This window comes from Elephantulus edwardii, unplaced genomic scaffold (assembly GCF_000299155.1).
Source record: "Elephantulus edwardii isolate Elephantulus edwardi_28Jun2011 unplaced genomic scaffold, EleEdw1.0 scaffold00031, whole genome shotgun sequence".
In the NCBI taxonomy this organism is placed as follows: domain Eukaryota; kingdom Metazoa; phylum Chordata; class Mammalia; order Macroscelidea; family Macroscelididae; genus Elephantulus; species Elephantulus edwardii.
Window position 1 is genome coordinate 10,133,303 of NW_006399781.1, and position 25,198 is coordinate 10,158,500.

A 25,198-nucleotide genomic window follows, 5' to 3' on the forward strand; every position below is an offset into this window, starting at 1 on the left:
ATATCCAGGAAACTTTCAAGTAGCCGAAGTCTAACTTCTGAAACTTTCTTCCACATTCTGTTTTCAGTTATCCATAAGATTTTTTTTAAAAAAACTTAGGTAAATACTAACCAATCCTGATATTTTCAATCTCCCCTTCATGTTTATAGGTTTTGTCTTTATAAATCCCTATAAATGAATTGTTGCTGTTGTTGTGTACTGTCGAGTGAGATCTGACCCACAGCTGACCCTCTAGCTATTTTTTCCTTAGCTATTTTTAGCTAAGTTTTCAGAGGCAGTTAATCATGTGGGAGGAGACTGCCCATCTTTCTCCCACAAAGCTGTTGGAGGATTCAAACTGCGTGCCTTTGCATCGGCAGCACAATTCCTTACCACTAAGTCATCAGAGTTCCTTTATAAATGAACAGATGGCTCACGGAAACAAAAAATGAATTGCTTCCACTTTGTATTTCCCCAGTTTAAATTCTATTCTTTTTAAAAATAATGTTCTTATTACCACAATAAACCTTTCTTCTGTTTGAGCTTTTTAATCAGGTGGGGTTTTTTTTCTTCAGTAAACTCTTTATGGATGACAGAAAAAGAATTAATGCCTTTGAGCTGTGGTATTGGAGAAGAGTTCTGAAGAACCCATGGACTACCAAAAGAAAGAACAGATATGTCTTAGAGAAGGTGCTCCCTGGAGGCAAAGATGACAACGCTTCATCTCATGTATTTTGGGCATGTTGCTAGGAGAGGTTATTCCCTGGAGAAGGACATTGTGCTTGCGAAGGTGGAGAGGCTATGAAAGAGAGGAAGACCCTTAGCCAGGTGGGACATGGTGACTGACAATAGCCCTAAGGGTTGACATGGTGACTGACAATGGCCTTGAATGTGTCAGTGATTGTGACGATGGCAAGGGATAAGATAATGTTCAGATTGGTGGTTCACAGGGTCTCTACGAGTCATACTAAATTCAACAGCACCTAGCAACAACTCAATTTCTAAAGGGAGTTCTGGTAGCCTAGTGGTAAGAAGCTGCACTACAATCTGTAAGGCACTCAGTTCAAATCCACCCACTGCTCCATGGGAGGAAGATGAACATTCTCCTCCTGTGCAATTAACTGCTTCTGAAAACCCACCGGAGGGTTGATTCCAACTCGATAGTACAGAACTCAGTTTCTCAATACAGTGACCCTGATAGATGTTCACAACTCAGTAATGCCATGTTTTTGTTGTGAATCATTGAGTCAGAACTGACCAATAGCTGACCCTCTTGGAGGGTTTTCCTAGGCAACTTCCAATCACTACAAACCACTTGCAAGACTGCAAAGCAGGAAGGGTCAGGCAAGTTTCCAAATGTATTCACAGGACAAACAGGAATGGAAGTGTAAAGGAAGTGAGGGGATGTGGTTTTGTAACTCTCACAGGTCTCAACCCTCAGAAAAGGTGACCTATGTCCCCCTCCCCCAGTCTGTCACTCCAAGCTGCTGTCTAACACCTTTGTCTTCCCATAAGTTATTTCTAATTTGTTTGAGAGCCCAAGTTTGCAAAGATAAATTTGTTCTTTTAATGCATTTCCTATAAGGGAAACCAAAGTAATTTTTCTTTGGCCCCAAATCTATGTACAGTAAAATGTGCAAAAGCCAAAACCCGAGTAATATGCAAAAATGTTGGAGAAAGAAAACTATTTTCCACAGATACAGAGAGTGAGAAAAGTGGTAACTGTTGTCAATTGGTGCCATCCAGTTGAGTACGACCCAGAGTGACCCTGTGAATAGATCTGAACCCTGTCATGTGCCCTCCTCACACTTCCTGACACACTCAAACTCATTGTTGCAGTCACTGTGTCAAATCACCTCGTTGAAGGTCTTCTCTTTTGCTGAACCTCCACCTTCCCAAGCATGATGTCCCTCTCCAACAACAACCTCTTTTAGCAACATGCCTGAAGTATGTAACATGAAGTTTTATCCTCTTTGCCTCTAAGTAGCGAGTACTCTGGCTGCATGTTGTCCAAGACATATTTCTTTGTTCGTTTGGCAGTCCATGGGGTATTAAGTACTATCTCCTAACATCATAGCTCAAAGTGGTGACTGTGCTCAGTTAAAAAGGAGAAATTTATGAGACTGGGTAAAACAAGGCAGCCTCATTAAGTTCTGGTTCTTACAGGTTCCACTGCATTTGCGTCAATGTCTCATTTCTTTATTTATCAAACAATTTCTTAATAGTTCCTAATAAAAGAAATAACAAGGTAAAATGATATATGAGATTTCTTCTCAAGGAGAAAGACACATTAGAGTTCTTAAGTGTACAGAGATATGGATACCAATATTATAGGTGAGCTCTGATGGAGGCAATTAGGTGGTAGAATTCCAGATTCTAGTGCCTTCAAGCTGGGCTTCTAGAGAAAAGAGAGGAGCTGATGAGGTGAAGAAGGTGGGAGAAAGGCACATCAGGTGGAGCACATAGGCCTGGAGGCATGCAAGAAGTGTGACTTGAGAGTCTGGTGTGTATGAAGAGGGAAATTATAAACTGATTTGAAGATAAGGCATGAAGGAAAGACTTTTTATGTTACATTTAGTGTATTCTTGCTGCCAAAAAGTCAAGGACTGTAGCATTCAATATGGATTAAAGTTCAACATCAAGAAGACAAAGATTCTAACCAGTGAGTCAATTTGCAGCACCATGATAGATGGAGAAGAGATTAAGATTGTTGGCAATCACAGCTTGCTTGGCTCCACAATCAACACTCTTAACACCAGCAGTCAGAAAATCAAAAGACGAATTGCACCGGGGAAACCTGCTGTCATGGACCTCTCCAGAGTTTTGAAGAGAAACGATGTCAGTCTAGATACAAAGGTGCACCTAATCCAAGCCATGGTCTTCTCAATTACTTGTTATTCTTTAGAGAGCTAGGCAATGACTAAGGATAACAGAAGAAGAATAGATGTCTTTGAGTTGAGATGGTCGAGAAGAGTCTTGAACATACCACGGACCGCCAAGAAAACAAATAAGTCTGTTTTGGAGAGGGTGAAACCAAGTCTTTCCTTAGAGACTAGGATTTTGAATCTCTGCCTTACTTACTTCGGGCACATGGCGAGGAGAGATCGGTTCTTGGAGAAGAACATCATGCTCAGAAGGGTGGAGGTTACAGCAGAGAAGATCCCAGATGAGATGGATTGATACAGTAACTAGAGCAATGGGGGTTGGTGTGTCAGAATTAGTGAGATGGCTCAGGACAGGGAAGGGTTCAGAACTGCTGTCCATAGCATCACTATTCATTACAGGGGACTCAACGGCATAGAACAGCAACATACTATGACAGGTTTGGAAGCAGGAGTGGTATCCAATTTCTAAACAACATGCCTCCGGAAACTCTATGAACTTTGATAAATGTCGATAGTTGTAGAAAGGCTTTAGGTCTTTTGTTCCTGGGGTCACTATGAGTCGTACTCGACTTGAAGGCAATCAACAACAACATTTAGTGTATTGGGTTTTACATTCAGGGTAAGAGGAACCTTGTTTATTTCCTTATAAACCTATTTTACCTTATTACAAGAATCAATTTTTTCTTTAGTTGTTGCTGTTTGGTGCCATGGAATAGCTTGCAACTCATAGCAACCGATGCATATAATTCTAAACCCTGTTTTATCCTGAGCAACTCTCACTGTCTCCAAAACACTTATCCTTACTACTCCAGTTATTATGTCAATAAATTTCATCCAGGGTATTCCTCTCCTGTGCTGTTCCTCCACCCTTCCAAGCGTGATGTTCTCCTATATGGACTGAATCTTTCTACCAACATGCCCAAAGTGTATGAGATGGAGCTTCAAAATCCTTGCCTACAAAGAGGAACTTAATTAATTCACCCTGTCCAGGACAGACCTGTTTGTTCTCTTGGCAGTCCATGGTATGTTTAATACTCTTCTCCAGGACCTAAACTCAAAGGGATTGATCCTTCTTCTATCATCTATAGTCACTGTCCAGCTCTCTGATGCATAGCAAGTAATTACAAAATGATGGCCTGGATTAGGTGCACCTTAGTCTCTAGACTGATATCATTGCCCTTCAGCACTCTGGGGAGGTCCCTGACAACAGATTTTCCATTAGGAAATCTTTTTATTTCCTGGCTTCTGGTCCCAAGATTGTGGAACTGAATAATTGTGGTAATTGTTAACTATCTTAATCAGCTCATAACTATTTAGAATTAAGAATATTTTTCATGGCATATGGGAGCTTAGTTTTAGAAACCATGGCTTCCTTACAATGTAGCAAATAAAATACAAGTTTAATATTTTCAGTAACTTCACATATTCTCCTGTACAGAACACTCTTGGAGAGATTGGTCTAGCCAGGCCCCAGTGTGTGTGCACATGCCTCTGTATGTGTGTGAATTTGACTCAGAGTTAACCTTCCAGCGAGTTTACAGAGGCAGTAAATCACCAAAGAGGAGAGAGGAGATTACCCATTTTTCTCCCTCGAACTAGCTGGTGGATTCAAACTGTGAGCTTTTGGGTTGGCAGTGCAACTCCTTACCACTGAGCCCCCAAAGCTTCATAGCCAGACAGAAGCAAAATAATTTTTCTGATTAAGAAGTCTAAAATATTAATAAAAATTGAGGAAAAATTTTAAATGATTGTACATCAGTGCTATGCACTTTAGATTTATTTGGTTCTTAAAGTGCCATTTTAGAACATTGCAACAAAAGATAGATTTCTGTTTTTCATGTCTAACTAGCTGGTTTCCCAAGTGCTGATCATGAGAATCCTGGCTTTCTAGTAGGGCAGTTATTCTCTTGAGAGTGCACCCAGCTGCCCATGTGAAAAGCAACTTAAGAGAAAAATCAATACGTTTCAGTTGGAGAGTTATGCCTGGGACTTCTGATTTGGGGCTGTTATTTGGAACCATCATTTTGGAGTCTGCATTATCTTCCTGTGCTAGCATTAAGTAATGAATTCTAGTGCGACAAAGTGAGTGACTTGAAAGAACCAAAAATTCTTCTCTTGCAGTTTTGCAGCATAGAAGTTAGAAATCCAACCCAGTTGCCCCCTTTCTGGGGACTCAAGAGGAGAATCTGTTCTTTCACTCTTCAAGCTTCTGTTCGTGTCAATATTCTGTGACTTGCAGCCATATTACTCCATTCTCTGTTTGACTCCACTAACTTTTCTGAGCAGAAAGATAGGAAATCTCCTTCCAAGTGATTTACAGCCTCTGTAAACCTGCTGGATGGTCAGCTATGATTTGGTTCTGACTCAATGACATACAACAGTTAGAAGGCACACGTGCTTTCTCTCTCTCTCTCTCTCTCTCTCTCTCTCTCTCTCTCTCTCTCTGTTGCAGAGGAAAGTCTTTATTTTCTTTGGCATCTATAAGAACGATATTTTTTGAGATCTTCATGTGTTCTGTCTGCTCTTCCCCAGTGTCAAGGAGTTTCATTACCCAGGAGCCTGGATCAAAAAAAACACCCCTGGAAATTATTTTTTGATGATACTAAATGTTCCCTTACCCTGGCTTGGTTTTCTCCCTTTTTATCTCTAGTAAGATTTAAAACATAGCTGGTTACACCCTAGGGGAATTCTCTTAAACTCAATTAGGGCTGTGATGGGATTACAAAGTGTTGCATCTTACTCTTAATCCTTCTAAAACTATTTGGTTTAACTGACCATGGAAAAATCATTATATATTGTTGTTACATGTTATTCAGTCACCTGTGACTCATAAAGAGCCTATGTATACAATAGCTCTGAACCCTGCCCAATCCTGAGCCATTATCTCTGACACACCTACCCTCATAACCCCCGTTACTGTATCAATTCATCTCATCCAGGGTCTTCCTCTCCTGTGCTGTCCCTCCACCTTTCCAAGCATAATGTCCTTCAAGCCCTGGTCCCTCTTGGCTACATGTGCAATGTATGTGAGAAGTAGCTTCAAAATCCTTGCCTCCAAGAAGCAGCTTGGTTTCACCCTCTCCAAGATAAATCTGTTTGTTCTCTTGGCAGTCCATGCTATGTTTAAGATTCTTCCCCAGCACTACTCAAAGGCATTGATTCTTCTGTCACCCTTAATCATTGTTTACCTCTTTGATACATAATATGTAATTGTGAAGACCATGGCCTGAATCAGGCACACCTTAGTCTCTAGACTGATACCATTGTTCTTTAGCATATTGGAGAGGTAGTTGACAGCAAATTTCCCTAATACAATTAATCTTTTCCTGACTGCTTGTGCCAAGAGGGTTGATTGTGGAACCAAACAAGCTGAAATCATTAACAATTTCAATTTCTTCTCCATCTATCATGATGATGTCGATTGGCCTAGTGGTAAGAATTTTTGTCTTCTTGATGTTGAGCTTCAATCCATATGGAAGACTAGGTCCTTGCCCTTCTGCAGCAAATGCTTCAGGTCCTCCTCAATTTCAGCAAGCAAAGTTGTGCATCTGCATAACGCAGGTTGTTGATGAGTCTTCCTCCAATCCTAACTTCACATTCTTCTTCATAAAAGCTGGCCATTAAATGACTGTCCCAGCCACAAGTTCTTATCTCACACTCCAACCTGCCCTGGCTTCTTCCACCCTTCCCTACCTCCTCTCTGCTCAGGAAGGACTGAAGCTGGGAATGGGGCAAGCATGGAGGATGGGCTAATAGAGGTGTAGAGGTGAATAGGGCTTTTTGTTCAGGCGTTCGAAGCAGTTAGTCACTCCACTGCTGATAGAGACCATCAGAGACATATGCAGAGGGGATGCACAGGGAATGGAAATTCTTAACCATATCACATTCTTTCATTGTAAATAACAATGCTGAAGAAGCTGCGAACGCTACATAATAAAGGTGGCACGGCATTTCCATTTTGGTTTAGCAGAGTAAGTACCTGTGAGCACAGTCCTTAAACTTATTTGTATTTCACTTTATCTATGAAATGGGATAGTAGTATCAACTTCTGATTAAGTGACTGGGCCGGGTGGGTGATCAAACAGGGCAAGTGTTTACAATATCAACTGTAAACATTGTTGGCATGTAGAGAGCAGTGTTGAAGTTTTGCACTATAATGTCTTTTCTCGGTATCATGTTCTATGAAAGAAGAGTGTAGAGTTAGACATTGGGGTGAGTGGCAGTGTGTCCTGCCTTCCTGGGCTAAGTGCTGCTGAAGGGATCAACAAGATTGCATGGGGTCTTGAGTTTCGTTTTTTAAAATGGATACAGCTACGTCAGAACGTTGGTTTAACACAACTGTTTGGTAAGAGTTCTTTTTAAAATTTATTCTTATTCTTCATTTTAATGAAAATTTACAGAGACTTTGGATTTCCATTCATTCATTCTTGCACTTTTCTCCCTGTTCCACCAACCCCCCCACCGTCCCCAGTTCACTCTTCTCTTTGAAAAATAAAAGAAAAATTCTTTCATTGCTTTAAAATCCCTCCTCCCAGGTCCACTCCACTATGCAGCCTTCGTTCTGGACTCCTCATGACAATAATTTCTTTTAAAATCTATTTGTTTATGTTTTAAAATAAAAATATTTTTAAGGTAAAAAATTTTTCAGTCATTATAGTTCACTAGAGTTCCCCATATAATGTATGCTGTTGTTGTTATGTGCTGTCAAGTCACTTGCGACTCATAGCGACCCTATGCACAATAGCCCTATCTGCTCTATCCTGTGCCAATCGCACTGTCGCCGACACACCAATCCCGAATCAATCCACCTCATAGAGGGCCTTCCTCTCCCGCACCTGCCCTCCACCCTCCCAAGCATGATGTCCCTCTCCAAGGTCCGGTCTCTCCTTACAACATGTCCACAGTATGTTAGACAAAGCCTCAGAATCCTTGCCTTGAAGGAGCAGTCCCGTTTTACCCTCTCCAGTATAAATCTGTTTGTTTTTTTTAGCAGTCCATGGTACCCTCAATACTCTTCTCCAACACCACCGCTCAAAGGCATCAATTTTTCTATCCTCCCTAGTCATTGCCCAACTCTCCGACGCTTAACAAGTGGTTGCAAAGACCATGGCCTGTATCAGATGCACCTTGGTCTCCAGAGAGACACGATTGTTCTTCAGTACTTTGAAGAGGTCCCTTAAAGCAAACTTTCCCATCGCAATACATCTTTTAATTTCCTGGCTACTGGTGCTGAGAGTGTTGACTGTGGAGCCTAGCAAACTAAAGCTGTGAATAATCTCAATCTCTTCACCATCCAACCTGATGCTGCCAATTGGCCTAGCATGTATAGCATATATAATAACATACAAATATTTTGGAGGACATAATTTAATCCATGATAGAGCTCATTTGAACTTAATAAAAATCCTCAATTTAATTATATCTCCAAAGCCTCCTTTTCCAAATAAAGTAACATTCACAGTGTATGTCAGAAAAAGTACAAGGATATCCATTTAGAGAAAGACCAAGGTGTGCCTGATTCGAGTCACGGTTTATATCCTGGTTTGCTAACAGAACAAACACATTTATCTTCCAGGAAGTGCAACAAGGGTGCTAAAAGGCCAGGATGGCGAAATTTTGTCTCACATACTTTGAGCATGCTGTCATGAAGGGCAGCCCTTGGAAAAAGATGTCCAGCTGGGAAAGTCCTCAGAAAGAGAGAGGAAGACCCTCAAGGAGATAGATTGACACGGTGGCAGGGCCAAGACTGTTAGGATGGTGCAGGGTAGGACCAGGTTCAGCTCTGTTGTTCTGAGGGTGCCTATGAATCATAGTCAACTTGACAACAGTGCTTAACAACAAGAAGTCAGAAATGGCCAGGCCCAACTCACAGCAGGTCTGACAGATTTGGAGAGAGGAACAAGCAGATATGTAAAAAAATTAGAATATAGGATTGGCAAAGTAACGGATTGATTAGAAGTGAAAAGAAAGACAAGGGGAGGAGAAGCCTTAAGCATTTGCTTGTGCAAGATAGAGTCCCTGGGTGGTAAAACTGGTTACTGTTAACTAAAAGTTTGGATGTTTGAATCCACCCAGGGATCCCTGAGAAGAAAGGCATGGAAATCTACTTCCAAAAATCCTATAATGCCCAGTTCTTTTCTAACATATAGAGGACACTATAATGAGTCATAGTTGGCTCAGTAGCAGTTGACTGAGGTAGGCTTTTCAGAGTTAGGACATTTCATTTGCTCCCATTCCCAAGAAAGATGATTCAACAGAATGGGAAAAAATATCCACCAGTATCATTATCCTAGAGGTAAGAAACTTCACTGCAATCCCAAAGTCATGTAGTTCCAATCCACCAGCTGCTCCAAAGGAGAAGGATGGACAATCTCCTCCTCTTATTGTCTCTGAAAATGCGCTGGAGGGTCACATGTGGTTTGGTTCAGATTTGACAGTACACAACAACAGCAACATGTAAGTTAAATCTTGCTGAAGATTATCTTAAAATAGCTAAAACAGTACATCAACAGAGAACTGCCAGAAGTTCAAGCTAGATTTAGAATAAACTATGGCATCAGGGGTATCATTGCCAATGTCAGATGGATCTTGGCAGAAAGTAAAGAATGCCAGGAGGATGTCTATCTGGATTTTATTGACTATGCTAAAGCATTTGACTGTGAGGATCACAACAAATTTAGGATAGCATCAAAAAGAATGGGAATCCCAGAACACTTAATTGTGCTCATGTGAAACCTATATCTTGACCAAGAGATGGTTGTGTGAATGGACCAAGGGAACATTGCATGGTTTAAAATCTAGAAGAATATGCATCAGAGCTGTATCCTTTCTCCATACTTGTTCAATTGGTATGGTGAGGAAATCATTTGAGAAGCTGGACTCTGTGAAAAAGAATGTGGCATCAGGATGAGAGAAAGCCTCATCAATAGTCCGTGTTACCCTTGCTCAAAGTGAAGAGGACTTGAATCACTTGCTGCAGAAGATCAAGGACTGTAGCCTTCAAAGTGGATTACATCTCAACATTAAGAAAACAAAAATCCTCACCATTGGCCCAATAAGCAACATCATGAGAGATAAAGATTGAACTTCTCCATAATTTAATTTTGCTTGAATTCACAATCAACACCCTTGGAACCAGCAGTCAAGAGATCAAAAAGGAAAATCTGCTGTCAAGAACCTCTCCAAAGTTCTAAGGAGCAATGGTATCAGTTTAAAGATGAAGGTGCTCCAAATTTAAGCCATGGGTGATATCTTGCTATGCATCTGAAAGTTGGACAATGAATAAGGATGACAGAACTGATACCTTTGAGTTGTGATATTGAAAAAGAGTACTGATTAACACATGGACTCCCAAGAGAACAAACATATATGTTTTGGAGAAGTGCAACCCGGGTGCTCCTTGGAACACTTTGCCAAGATGGCTAAGATTCATTGCACATATTTTGGACATGTTGGCCGGTCCTTGGAAGAGGCCATCATGTTTGGGAAGGTGGAGGGTAAGTGAAAGAAAGGAAGACCACTGGTGAACTTGCTATAACACAGTGTTATACAGTGACTGTAACAATGGACTCAAATATGTCAGAGATAATGAGAATCATGCAGGATAGGGCAACGGCCAGATAGATCTGTTCTTCGCAGGATCACTCTGAGTCGTATTGACTCAATGGCACCTCACAACAACAACAATCAGCCCACAGATCTGAGAAGTAGGCTGTATTAAACCCATTTAATAGATTAAGAAACAGGTATAGGTAGGGCTTGCTGCTTGCTGTTTCTCCTCTAGAACCAGGCCAGGTTGTTTGCAATAAATGTGGGCAAGCTTTGTAATAAAATCTAGGACATGAAAGGTGTGCTTGCATTTTCAGCATAATTAGGCCAATGTTATTATTAGATTGAATAAGATTAAAGTCATATTATTTCTTGGTTTTAGGTGCCATCGAGTTGAAAACAACTCATAACTGAGCCTCCAGTGGGTTTTCAGAGAGAGGAGAGTGTCCATCCTTCTTCCATGGAACAGCTGGTGGGTTTGGAATTGTGAGCAGGTGCATGCCTTTGGGATTGTAGCACAGCTTCTTACCACTAGGCCACCAGACGCTCCTCATTTTATTAGAAGAACATATTTTTCCTGAGAACTAAAGGAGCTGGTATTTTCAGGATGGAGAATTATGTTGGAATTTAGCCTGAGTAGTACAATGGTGAAGAACTGACTGACAGCTGGCCCTCGGGAGAGAGGGTTTCAGAGGCAGTTAATCACAGGGAGGAGATTGTCCATCCTTCTCCTGTAGAGGAGCTGGTGGCCTTGAACCTCATGACTTTGGGTTTGTAGTGCAGCTTCTTGCTACTAGGCCACCAGAGAGTCTTCTCAACTTTGCCATTCTTGTTATTCCCTAACTTTGAGTAACAGCTTGATGTTAGTTATGATTTGGAGACCTAAGAGAGCAAGGTTCACATTTTCCATTCATTTCTACCCTCAGGCTAGAATGGTGGTGGCTACAGGAAGGGACTGGTGGTTCTGGAGCTCAGATTTTAAGAATGGTGAAAATTGAGATCATACTGTGTGTGTTAAGTTCTAGAGAGTCTGGAAGCCTAGCCTTAAATGGTAAAGTAACAGGCACAGTGAAGGATGGATTTGTAGAATACGAACACTTTTGAGGATTTCTACACTTGTCTGGGGGCGAGCGGTAGGGCTCATTCCAGGCTTTTTCTGTGGTTGAAAATTTGTTCTATGATTGACTGACAATTAAGTAGAACATGATCTTTAATTTCAGAGGGAGGATAATGAGAAGCGCTTCTGGCTGGTCCTGCTTAGGAGGCTTTTCCATCTTGAAGTTTCTGGGAAGCCTTCCTCTAGGAGTTCTACTTGTCCCTCTCTCCCTTAGCACGTGGTTCTCTTTTCTCCAGCTCCCTCAGAACTCTGCATACATCTTTATCATAACAACAAATTTGGGAGGGTGGAGGGACAGCTTAGGAGAGGAAGACCCTCGAAAAAATGGATTGATTCAGTGACTGGGGTAATGGGGGTAGGTGTGTTGGAGACAGTAAGCTTGACACAGGATAGAGAAGGGTTTAGGGCTGTTGTACTATGAGTCACTATGAGTCGCACGCGACTCGAAGTCACACAAGAACAACCACCACCATGTACTTATAACTTGTACATGTCTCTTCTAGAAGACTGTTATCGAGGGTGAAAGACATCAGAGGGCGCTGGACATCAGACCTGGGCTCAAATTCCAGCTAGCTCTATTATCTTGGGTGGGTTATTTAAGTGCTCTTAGTTTCCTTGTTTATAAAATAGGCCTGTACACACGCATGTTTATTGCAGCTTTGTTCACAATAGCAAGGAGTTGGAAACAACCTAAGTGCCCATCAACAAACGAATGGCTAGAGAAGCTGTGGTATATTCGCACAATGGAATACTATGCTGCATTAAAAAACAAGGAACTCATGCAATATTATTCAAAATGGTTGACTCTGGAGAACATTATGCTGAGTGAAATATCCCAGTCACAAAAGGACAAATATTACATGATGCCACTGTTGTAGAATGGGACTGTCCTTGGGGTTGGGGAGAGACTGAGTAAGATGGGTTCAATAATGTATACTGCACTGAAACAGAGGAGGGAGAGAACCGTCTAAAAGAGAGATGTAACTGGGTATTTCTGTCATCACAGGAGACTAGAGCGAGGGCTGCATGGTGGAGGGGACCTGGGGGAGTGTTTGTAAAACAATGAAAGAATCTTTTCTTTTACTTTTCCATAATTTTTGGACTCATGTACTTATAACTTGTTAGTCAAATTTGTGTCTTCTAGGTTGCAACACCCCCATGATACATCTTGAAGGATATGTACATGTACAGCCAAGCACAATCAATAAGAGTGCATCTGAATTCCAAAATCAATCTCCATAATAGTCTATGTGTTTCCTACTGCCAAAGGGGCCCTTTAGAGTAGTGAGAGAAGATCTTCACCCTGAAACCCACAGCGTCCCTTTTCAGCAGGAGGTGGCTGGGAGAATGCGCCGTCCCCTTTTCCTTATGACTCAGGGTGAAGTCTCTCTCAGGGAGGAGTGATAGGGAATGGCAAAGGATACACTGACAAAGAAGATTAATCAGAACTGGCTTTGACAAGCACTGTGGCATTTGGACAAGAACAAACTGGGAGGAGGGTAGAGAGAATAGTGCAACAATGAATGAGTGGAAGCCCAAAATCTCTGTAAATGTTTATGAAAATTAATAAAATATAATTATAGAAAAAAAATAAAATAAAATAGGCCTGTAGTTGCTGAGAAAAATGAAGGCGACAATGCTAGTAATGTTTCCAGGTATACAATATGTACAAATTATTAGGCAACGAGCCGGTGAACATTTACTAATTGTTGTTGTTGTTGTTATGTGCCGTCGAGTCGTTTGCGACTCACAGCGACCCTATGTACAACAGCCCTAAACCCTGCTTTATCCTGTGCCAAGCGCATTGCCTCTGACACACCCATCCCGATTACCCCAGTCACTGAATCAATCCACCTCATAGAGGGTCTTCCCCCCATGCGCTGTCCCTCCACCCGCCCAAGCATGATGTCCCTCTCCAAGGTCCTGTCTCTCCTTACAACATGTCCAAAGTATGTCAGGCGAAGCCCCAGAATCCTTGCCTCCAAGGAGCAGCCTGGTTTAACCCTCTCCAGGTTGAATATGTTTGTTTTCTTGGCAGTCCAGGGTACATTCAATACTCTTCTCCAGCACCACAGCTCAAAGGCATCAATTCTCCTTCTATCCTCCCCAGTCATTGTCCAACTCTCTGATGCATAACAAGTGATTGCAAAGACCATGGCCTGTATCAGGCGCACCTTAGTCTCCAGAGAGAGACACCGTTGCTTAGCTAGGAATAAAATATTAATTGACAAAGTGGCTCAAGCATAGCACAGAAGCGATTGGGAGGAAGTGCAGGATCGGATACTGTTTCTGCGGCACAGAGATAAGGTGCTAAGAGTCGGCAGTGATTTGTCTGCACCTAAAAACAACTGTTATTTTATACACGTAACATTTACTGAGCTCATCTTAACTGTGTTTCCGGCAGCAGGGAGCGCCTTCCCCGGCGTACACGCCCTCACGTGTAGCCTGTGGGCCTTGTCCTGCGTCCGGTCTCGCGACTGGCTCCACCAGAAATAAAACCCCGCCCACAGTCTTCCCAAGCTCACTAACGATTGGATGAGGACCCGCCCACCGGCGTTTTTGTTGCTAGGCTCTGGAGGCGGGGCTCCAGCCCTGGGGCAGGCTCCTTTCCGGTCGGGCGGGAGGAGGTGACGTCGGGAGCGGTGGCAGGCTGGGGCTTCCTCCAGGCCTGGAGACGTTTTATCTGTGAGCCGTCGTATTACGTCACAAGTCAGCGACTGTGCCTTGGTGGTTGTGGCCGAGGCAGTGAAGGCGGCAGCGGCGGCGACAGCTCTGGGGGTTGCGTCTCGGGGTGTGTCGGCCGCCGCTGCTGCTCGGGCCTGGTATGTACAAATGGCTGGTTAGAATTCTCGGCACCATTTTCCGTTTTTGTGACCGGCCGGTGCCCCCTCCCCGGGCGGTCCTGAAGAGGCGACGCTCGAACAGGTGAGTCCAGAGGAGGCTGAACACCAGCTAGGCCTGGCTGTACCACACCCCTCACCACTCCCCGGGTTCCTAGCCGGGATCGCCCCGATCCTGTCCGACCCGCTGTGCCCTCCCGAACTGGGTCACTGGACTGAGAATCTGTGCAGGTCGCGGGTATCCTGGTGACGCCACTCCCTCGACGCTGGGAGGATGCAGCTTCTGATCAAGGAAACAGCCTGGGAGAAATAGACTTTCAAGGGGCTGGTGATAGCAAAAGGCTCTTTAATGTTGTCAGAGTCTAAGCTATTTACTGAGCAATCAGACTTTGTCGTATTTTACTACCTTTATGCTGAAAACTAAACATTGATGGAATGCTATCCTTGCCGTTTACTGATGACAAAAGACAACCCGAAGAGTTCTGACCATAATGGTAGTTGCAGAGAAGTGAGATTCATGGCTTGTTCAGAGAGACAGGAGCTGCCTTTTTCGGAGAGAGTGTCAAACACTGTGCGTGGCCCATGTTGGAGTGGTTATACGCTTTAGGATGAGTGTATGAGACAGGAAATTGGATGCTTCATTTTATAAATTTTTTTTTCTTTTATAAATTTTTTAAAATGCTTTTCTTTAGAAAGATTACTAGTCTGCAGGGAACCCCAAAACTGTTATTATTTAGCATCTCCTCCTTGCAGTGGTCCCTCTCTTAACAGTTTTTCTAGAAAATGAACTCACAAATTCTATATCCGCTCCTTCCACAACTTTTAGTGATAGAAAGTGTGTGGGGGGCAATAGTGACTTGAGGGAGCTGAGAGATCAGACAATGAATACAGGAGTCTGACAGTGCAGGTCATGGATGCAGTTGGCTCCTGGCCAAATTCCATCCCCTTCTCCATATTGATGGAAGGTTTGTTTAAGATCATGTTGTAAAGTGCTTAATATGCTTAAAAAGTAAAAGAGTAGAAATTGTTTACCCTCAAGGCTTTTTTTATATCTGGGGCATAGTATGGCCCAAAGGTATTATCTAAGAAAGATGTTCATTTCCGCTCATCTTTCTTCAGTTTAATCCCTGCTAGTCAGAACAGTGGCTTGAAGATCGAAATTCTGTTCTTTACCTCCAAAGTACTCATAGCCTTGCTCTGAAACAGTTGTTCTCAGCATAAGCTATATTTCCATCAAAAAGAATTCAAAAGGGCTTGTTGGGATGTTTAAAGTTAGGAAGTGATTGGTATCTTCTGGATTGAACCTTTAATAGTATTAGAAACGTTCTTAGAGAATATGTTAAAAAATGTGTCTGAGTTTGCATGCTTTGATTACCCCTATAATAAAGTTTCTGTGATAACAGTAGTTAAAAACATCCTTTTCTGGCTAAGAATTACCTTTGAAGATTGATTGTATTTATCATCTGAAGTAGAAGATAGCTTTCTCTTAGGTTATCTTTCAAAAAGAAGTTGCTTAATTTTAAAATGTTTTCTGGAGAGAAAAAGAGAAGATACTAGTTCTGGGTTCTTACCTAGGTTTAGGTATGACCTGTTTCAAGTTTGTATCTCAGCTTGATTGCGTATTATGTGGTTGGGAGTTTTGAGTCTCTAGGAATAGTAACATTAAGTCCTAAAATACTAAAGCCCTGCTGGTGTCTCCATTAGGCAAAATTGATTAGATGGCATTTAGCAACATAGCAATGTATTCTCTTCTAAAACATCAGTTGGATCTCATGATAAAATGGATGGAAGAGAGTGTGTTGTATGTTACTTAAAGAAATGAATGCTTGCATATATATGTATGCATATATGTATATATTTTTTTTTCTGCCTGATTCTCTTTTCAGCAGTCTGTTTCCCACAGTGGACACTGATGAAATACCAGCCAAAAGACCAAGATTAGGTACTGAATATTCATTTTAAAAATTATTTTTCTAATAAAAATATATACTTGGAACAAAATTGAAAATGAATGAAATGTCTTTTCTATCTGTTATCTACTGAATTATCTTTTCTAGAAATAAACATTGTTACCAGAGACTGGGTTGAGCTTACATATGTCAGATATTTATTTATTTTATTGTGTGTGTGTGTGTGTGCGCGCGCGCGCGTGCATGTACCGTCAAATCAGATCTGACTGGTACAGGAGGAAATTGTCCCTCCTCTGGCAGAGCATCTGGTGGATTTGAACTGTATACCTCTGGGATTGCAGTACAGCTTCTTGCCACTAGGCCACCAGAGCCCCTCCAGATATTTATTTTTAAATTTTAAATCTTCCTATAAAGGAAGGATGCTTTTTACTTTGGAGGGTGAAATGTTATAAAAAGAGAATGATTTATTTCAAACTTCTGAGTGAAAAACAGCTATTGTATTGTCAGAAGTCTTATACTTTCTCATAGGGAAAGGTAGATAAGATTTGGTAAATAATAAAAACTAAATTAGAGTTAAAAAGAATTCAATTCTAATACAAGCTGTGACATGGATGAACCTTGAAACCATTATGCTAAGTGAATTAAAGCAGACACAAAAGGACATATTATATGGAATATCTAGAATAGACAGATATATAAAAACAGAAAGTGATTACCATGGACTAGAAAAGGAGAGAAAAGGGAGTTACTGTTTAACATGCACAGAGGGTGATGGAAAGTTTTGGAAACAAATAGTACCGATGGTTGCACAATATTGCGAATATTGTTAATGTTGTAAACTTGCAGATGGTTAAGATGAAAAATTTTATGTGAAAAAAAAGGAAAAATTTTATGTGTGTTTATCACAATTAAAAAAATTATGTTAGAATAAAGGGGAAAAGGACAATGGAACATTGTAATAGTATATTACTTTTTTTCCAAAAATGACTATAAATTTGAGTCTGCCTTCAGATATAGTAACTAAGAGCAAATAGTGTTAATATTTCCTTTAAATGGAATAAATACTTACTGAACATGTCTTAAGGATAAGAGTATGTTAGATTCTAGAAGAAGTACAAAACCAATTTAAATGGGAGGCTTTATTTTTAAGGACCTTAACTGACTTTCTGGTTTACAGTTGTAGGGGTACATGATTATATTAAAGGAGTATAATGCAAGCATGTAAAAACATCATATGGCATGAAGGATATAATAGATGAAGTAAGAAAGATTAACAAAATGTTCTTCAATTTTCAACTGTTTGAGAGTCTCAGTAAATGTTAGATCCATAGTTAACTTGTGAGATGAGTCTTGAAAGATGCATAGGATATCAACAGACAGCAGGAGGGAAAAAAACTAATTCAGGCACAGGGGACAACAGATGGACAAGTTGTACAAATTTGAAAAACTGCGAGACCATATGTGTCTCCTGGCTACTATACCGAACAGTAGAGCTCTAAGGATTTCTTTTGAGAAAATAAAAAGCAAGACGAAGAGAAAAGAGAACCTTAGAATCCCAGACTCATGATTACAGGTGAAAGGAGATTTAACTTAGTCTAGTCTTAGGAAAATAATAAGATGGTCTGAACCTGCTTTATATTCCTCATTGGCATGAGTAGTTAAGTGCTGTTCTACCAGTAAAAAGGTTGGTGATTCAATTTCCCAAGAGGCACCTAGCAAGAGAAACATGGTGACCTGCTTCTGAAAGGTCATACAACCTTGAAAACCCTGTGTTCTTCCCTGCACATAATGAGCTCACTGTGAGTCACAGTTGACTTGATGGTACCTACCAACCAACAACATCCTCATTTTACACTGGAGGCAAACCTGCCTTCTTCGCTTGTTCCCTTCCTCCTTTGATAAGTGTAATGTTTGTGTTTTTTTTACATAATCTCAGGGAATACCTAGATTTTGACAAAATGTCTAAGAAAGTAAACATTACTTTTTTAATGGCTAGCAATTATTATGCTCTATAGAATACCTCTTGCTCTCAAGACTTTTAACTGGCAGTTTGTTTTAGGTACCAGTCCTTTTCCCACCCACTAAAAAGAGCACAGGAGATTGTTAGGGAGAGGGTGAAATATCATTAGAGGAATAATCTGTACTGTAATTCTCTTTAATTCCTAAAATGAGAAACAAATTATTTATAAACTTTGATACTTTTAGCTATTCTTTGGTAACAAAATATTTCACATTCTGGGAAATAGATATTTTAATATATTGTTGAATGCTTATTGCTCAAAACCACCATTTTTAGGCCATTTTTTCCCCTTAGAGAAGATTTTGCAAAGGCCAGTGCATTATAGGCAATAAATCACTATCTTCAAGTCCTTGCTGACTTAGGGACACTCTTATTAGGTTTCCAGTTCCATAAATCTTAATGGGAGGAAACTTTTTCCCATGGAGGGGATGGTGGTTTCAAACCACTGAAAACGTGCAGCCCACAGAGCTCCCTAAAGAGTGCTTTAGAATACCCTTAATTAGGAAATAGAAAGGGGGAAAAAATTTAAAAAAAGAAAATAGAAAGGAAAAAGTAGGAAGCTTTAACCAGAGATTTAAGGAGTAAGAAGGAGGGTATAGTGCTGAAATCTTTCTCTTGCCCTTGTAGTACATTACCATCTTGTTTATGATAGTGTGGTGTAAATCTGACATCTTCTAACACACCTTCTGCAGTGGAGAGATGACATTATTTTATCACACTTGATTAAGAGCCTTGTCTTGTACTTTATTAATTTACCCTCTTCCTTACTGGGATATACTAATGCAAACAAAACCACGGCTTTGAGTTGATTTCATAGCAAGTCTGTATTTCCAACGTTGTAAAGTAGATTATCTCATCTGTCTCACTGGTGGATTTGAACGTCTGACTTTTTTGTTAGCTGCCAAATCCTTCTGGTTGTCTGGTTATGTTCCTGTCTCTCTGACAAATATTATTTAATGGCTGTTTCAGGCTTTTTTAGGAGTGGAGGGAAACCAATCAGCATGTGATCTACTGAGGTGATAATAGTCAAAACAAAAATGAAAATTCTGGAATTCCAGTTATCCAGCTTTAAAGAATTATCTTGTTAGATACATTTCTATCTCAATGATGGAAAGTAGAACTTAGAATAAAAATTAAGAGAATCTGATATGTAATATCTCTTTTTTTTTTAAAGTATTTATATTTTGTAACCACTTTCTAGATTGCTTTATTCACCAAGTCAGAAACAGTCTCTACAATGCTGCCAGCTTGTTTGGATTCCCATTCCAGATAACTACAAAGCCCATGGCAACTTCTGCTTGTAATGGAACACGGAATGTGGCCCCTTCAGGAGAGGTCAGTGGAGATAGGGCTCTGCTTGTATTTAATCATTAAAGTAGAATTGTGGATGAATGACTGGAAACCCTAAGTCTCTGTAAACTTTCATAAAATTAATAAAAAGAAAAAAGTAGAATTGTAGAAATATTACCTTTTTTTAGGAATTAATATGTAGAATGACTTCTTTCTAAAGTTCATATCATTATAGTCTTGATAAAGGTCAAGAAATTAAACATTTAGAAAAGTACTTATTTATAAAGAGCCTTATGTTTAATGCATCAGCTTTCCTTAAGTGTGTGCGAAGAACTTGGAATTGTTAATATCATTTTGTGAGTATAGACAAACCTTGCTCTTAATAATGATATCTTTTCTGTTTTCTCAGCTTAGATAAACATAAGAATGCTCTGGGTGGTGGTGGTGGTTGTTTTTTGTTTGTTTTTTTTTTAATGACATACTTAAATTACAAAATTTACAAAGGTGATTCTTTTTGGTTTTAAGGTATTTTCAAACTCTTCACCCTGTGAACTGACACGTTCTGGATCCTGGAACAACATGCTGAAACTGGGTGAGGTGGTCAGAAATACTTTTGCTTGTCTGTCTCTCCTTCTGCCCCTTATTTCCTGAGATTTGAGATTATAAAAAGAGAACACTGATTTAGGATTGAGATGAGAACAAACATATTAATACTACCATTCAAAAAAGCAAATGAGTTTCCTTCAGAATTGTTGTATTTAAGCTTACTGTATTTACAATTGCTCTTAATTTGACTTATATCAGAGTTTGTTCCTTTAAAAAGAAACCCACCAGAAAACCCCCAGCATATTCAGGGATACTTTGTGCAAGGCACTGTGCTAAGTTATCAAGGAAAACAAAATAATAGAGCTTGTTATTTAGTTTGGGAGCAACCACAAGTCCACAGTTCACACAGCATTATGCGTTAGAAACCTCCATATTATCCTTCTTATTGCTAAGTGCTGTCAAGCCGGCTTCAACTCATACTTACCCTTTGACCACAGAATGAAACTTTGCCCAATCCTGCGCTATCTGTTGCAGTCATTGTATCGTCCATCTCATTGAGGGCTTCCTTCGTCCATCTCATTGAGGGCTTCCTTCGTCCATCTCATTGAGGGCCGCCTTCTCCTTTGCTGACTATACTTTTCTGTCCATAGTGTCCTTTTCCAGACATAAGTTCCTCCTATTAACACACCTAGAGTATGTGAGAGGAAGATTCACCATTCTCAGTCATCCTAGACCTTGAAAGAGAGGAAGATTTCACCATTCTCAGTCATCCTAGACCTTGAAACTGGAGTGCAGTTATTATGGTCTTTACGACACAGATGAGCTTAAACAGTTTAAGAAGTTACAGAAAATGAGCTTGTATAGCAGTTGTTGGTTAAAAGATCAATGAGGAAGAAACTAAGGAAGTGATAAAAATGTTAAGAGTAGTGCTTCTCTGGTGGCTTGGTGGTAAGGAGCTGCACTGCCAACCCAAAGGCACATGGTTCAAATCTTTTAGCTGCTCCAAAAGAGAAAGATGGATAGTCTCTTCCCAGTGCAATTTACTGTTTCTGAAAAACCCTTGGAGGGTCAGCTGTGAATAGAATCTGACTCAGTAGCATATATTCAGTATTCTTTACAAAGATCACAATTCAAAGGTATTGATTCTGCTTCAGGCATCTTTATTCATTGTCCAACTTTTAGATGTATAGGAAACAACTGAAATACCATGGCTTGGATCAAGTGCACTTTACTCTTTAAACTGATATCCTTGCTTGTTAGCACTTTAGACATATCCTTGACAGCAGATTTTTCCAGTATGACACATCTTTTGCTTTCTTGACTGCTGTTACCATGGATGTTGATTGTGGATCCAAGTCAAATGAAATCATTGGCAATTTCAATCTTTTCTCCATCTGTCATGTATTGATTGTTGGTCCAGTGGTAAGGAATTTTGTTTTCTTGCTGTTGAGGTAAAGGAACTCCAAATTGATAAACTGTTTATCCTTTCTAATCCCTGCTCTGGCACAGATGGGACTGATAACAGTCTCCTTACACTTTTAAAAAAATTATCGTTGTTACTTTTATGTACCATAGAGTCAGAATCAACCCATTACTTAATCTCACTGGAGGATATTGCCCATCTTCCTTTCATGGAGCGTCTGGTGGAATTGAACTAAGTGCCTTCAGGTTGACAGCTCACTTTGTTACCACTAAGCCACTAAAGCCACTAGAATTCCCTACAGTTAGAGTGGTCACCTCAAAACTGTTGAAAGTTTTCAGTGAAATGTAGTAACTTTCCAGTAAACTGGCTTTTATTTTTAACTGCTTAAGAAAAAACCTGGTAGTTGTTTTTCTTGTGAAGAAGAAAGTAAAATCAAACACTTTGCTCAAATTGATTAGATTACAGAATATTTGACACATAAAGGTCCTTTATGGGTTTGTGTCAGCACCAACAAAAACGAGAGTTTGACTCTGAATCCTGTTATTGCCTGTCTGTTATCAAAGGTGAACCAAGGACTGTTTCCTTCCTTAACTTTCACAAAATCTGTTGATTTTATTCTGTATAGTAATAGAATTTGAAAAAGGGAGACACTTAGGCTTCTATAGTTCAATTTCTTCCAGGCTTTTGGGCTTTTTCACAATTACAAATGTCTTTTTAAAAAACCTAGGTAATAAGTCTCCTAATGGAATAAGCGACTATCCAAAGATCAGAGTGACAGTAACCCGAGACCAGCCACGCAGAGTCCTACCTTCTTTTGGGTAAGTGTTAAATTCCTTTTTGGTAATTGGAACCTTAACACTTGTAAGGCACTCACATTTGATAGGCCTTTACTTTTGCTTTATTATATAATCCTGTGAAGTAAGTATTCTGGCACACAGCTAGGGAGAGACTTGAAGTCAGTTATGTATTACTTTTTGGATCATATTGTGTTCCTATCGCACTTTCTTACAAGCTTTTTCTTTTTAAAGTATAATATGACACAGGAAAGTAGGATTTCAGTGACCTCCAACTCATTGTGATTCTATGTACAGCAGAACTAAACCCTGCCCAGTCCTGCACCTCTTATAATCTCTACTGTACTGAAGTCTATTCCAGGGAAAAGATATTATTTTCAATTTATAAAGGCTTGTTTTGTGGCCTGGAATACAGTCTTATCTGGGTGGTGCTCCATGTACAGAATGTGTTTGGAGGCGTGTTCTATAAATACCAGTTAGGTCAAGTTGGCTGAAAATGTGATAATGTTTTTTCAGGTCTTCTCTCTCCCTTTTTTGATTGCCAAGTTTAAAGTAAATTTTCTACTATAAGTATAAATTTGTCCTTTTTTCTTTTCAGTTAGGTTTTATTTTACATGTTTTGCAAATTTCATGATTTGAAGTTCTCTTTTGGGTAAATACCCTTCATCCATATTAACTAATTGTTGTTATTTTGTCACATTTGCTTTGTCATTTTCTTTGTCATTCTCTGTCATATATACCTTTTTTTCTTACTGAACCATTTGGGAATAAGTCTTAGGTTCATCCTTGATTACCCTAAGTACTTAAGTGTGTTTGTTTTTTAAGAATGAAGGCATTCTTTTACATTTACATATCTATACATTACCAAAGTAAGAATTTTCAAAATCAGGAATTTAACATTAATATCAGTACTATCATCTAATTGATAAAACTGTCAATTATTGCCACCCATTTGGAGCTGACTGATAACTGACCCTCTGGTGAGTATTCAGAGGCTGTAAATTGCATGGGAGATAAATGCCCATTCTTCTGCAGAGTCTCTGTTGGGTTTGAACTGCCAGAGAGGCATTGCCTCTGATTTAACAGCACAAATCTCTACAGATTAGGCCATCAGAGCTGCACTCTAATTGATAGGTCTTATTCATATTTCTCTGTTGTAGTTAGTTTTTCCCCTGATCCAAGGTCCAATGTAGAATTATGCATTGCATTTAATTTTCATGTTTCTTTGATCTCCATTCGGAACTGTTCTTAATATTTTCATTGTCTTTAATAGCACTCTTATTTCTGAGGAGTATATATATAACATTTCTTTTGTAAAATATCCCATAAAAAATTTAATTTTGATAGCTACTCTTTTAAGAAAATTTTAATTTTATACTGATTTACTTACAAAGTTTGTATACATTGTTTTTACACCAGATCTTTCCCATCAGATTGTGCGACCTTGTGATAACCCCCCTGCCCATCCTCACCCCTCTACAGCCCCATGCCCCCCTTGGATCCTTATACATGTTTTACTAGTTATCTTTGATAGTTACTCTTGATTTGAGTCACCTGATGTAAGGTTTTTGTTTTTTTTTTTTAAAAAAAGAGACTTTGGTAGTGTGATCTGTAGGGCATTGCTCTGCTAACCCAAAGGTCAGGCCTCTCTGCTGGTTCAAATCCACCAGGAGCTCCTGGGGAAAAGATGGGCATGCCTCTGCCTGTGTGATATAAATCCTTTAAAAATCCACTGGAGGATCAGTCATGAGTCATTTCCTTGATGGCAATGAGACATAAGTGAAGTTGTGCTGTTTTTTTTTTTCCAAAATGAGGCAAGATGTCACTGTGTCCCAATGATTGAAAAAGTAGGTTCCAGGGTGGTGAAAGGTTGTGAAAGGATATAGACGTTAAACAAATAATCACACCAATAATTGATTCTAGTGGGGCAAAGTGACTAAAAGGAAAGCAAAGTACTAGAGAGGCTTCTGTGTAATATGGGAGTTAAATGTGGAATTGAAGTTAGGAAGTTGGGTATATGGAAGAAGACAGAGGCTTTCAAACCTGGAGTGCCTTCAGACCTGTGGTTGGAACAAACTTCTGAAAGGGGTTGTTGTCCAACTGGCAAGAAGAGAAGCTTATCCTTGGGCTACTACCCAGTTTAATCTCTTTACAGTATAGAAGCTTGAATTCCAGCACTTTGTTGATGCTGGCTTTTGTTTTATTTTCTCTCAGTTTTACTTTAAATTCTGAATCCTCTAATAGAAGACCAAGTGGCCGCCGCCATAGCAGAGGCAATCCAGAGAGTCCCTTAATGTGGAAACATCAGGAGCAATCAATAACAGAAATGACTTCTGAAGACAGTGGCAAGGGTGTGAGGCGTCCCCATTGTACTGTGGAAGAGGTAAGATTTTTTAAAAGATATTTTACTATTACTATTCTTTTGGAAAAAATATTTGTGTACTATCTGCTGTCATGGACTTCTCCAGAGTGCTGAAAAGCACAATGCCAGTTTAGAGACAAAGATACACCTAATCCAGGCTATAGTCTTCTCAATTATTTGTTATGCTTCAGAGAGCTGGACAATGACTAAGGATGACAGAAGAAGAATCGATGCCTTTGAGTTGTGCTGGAGAGAGTCTTGAACATACCCTGGTCTGCCAAGAAAACATATTGGTCTGTCTTGGAGAGGGTAAAACCAAGTCTTCTAGGAGGCTAGGATTTTGAAGCTCCATCTCACATACCTTAGGCACAAGGCCAGGAGAGACTGGTCCTTGAAGAAGGACATCATACTTGGAAGGGTGGAGGGACAGCGCAGGAGAGGAAGACCCCTGAGGAGGTGGATTGATACAGTATCTGGGGCAATG

The 25,198-nt window shown here is 40.1% G+C and overlaps 1 protein-coding gene across 1 annotated transcript in view; it reads left to right on the forward strand.

Moving 5' to 3' along the window:
• The first annotated feature begins 14,140 nt into the window (after positions 1-14,140).
• The window catches only part of SENP2 (SUMO1/sentrin/SMT3 specific peptidase 2), a 33,119-nt gene continuing 22,061 nt past the window's right edge, over positions 14,141-25,198 (forward strand). The window contains exons 1-6 of the mRNA XM_006884091.1: positions 14,141-14,454; positions 16,256-16,311; positions 19,501-19,634; positions 20,115-20,181; positions 22,286-22,376; positions 24,567-24,735. Coding sequence (XP_006884153.1) covers positions 14,354-14,454; positions 16,256-16,311; positions 19,501-19,634; positions 20,115-20,181; positions 22,286-22,376; positions 24,567-24,735 — 618 coding nt within the window. The 5' untranslated portion in view covers positions 14,141-14,353. The remainder of the gene's footprint in view (positions 14,455-16,255; positions 16,312-19,500; positions 19,635-20,114; positions 20,182-22,285; positions 22,377-24,566; positions 24,736-25,198) is intronic.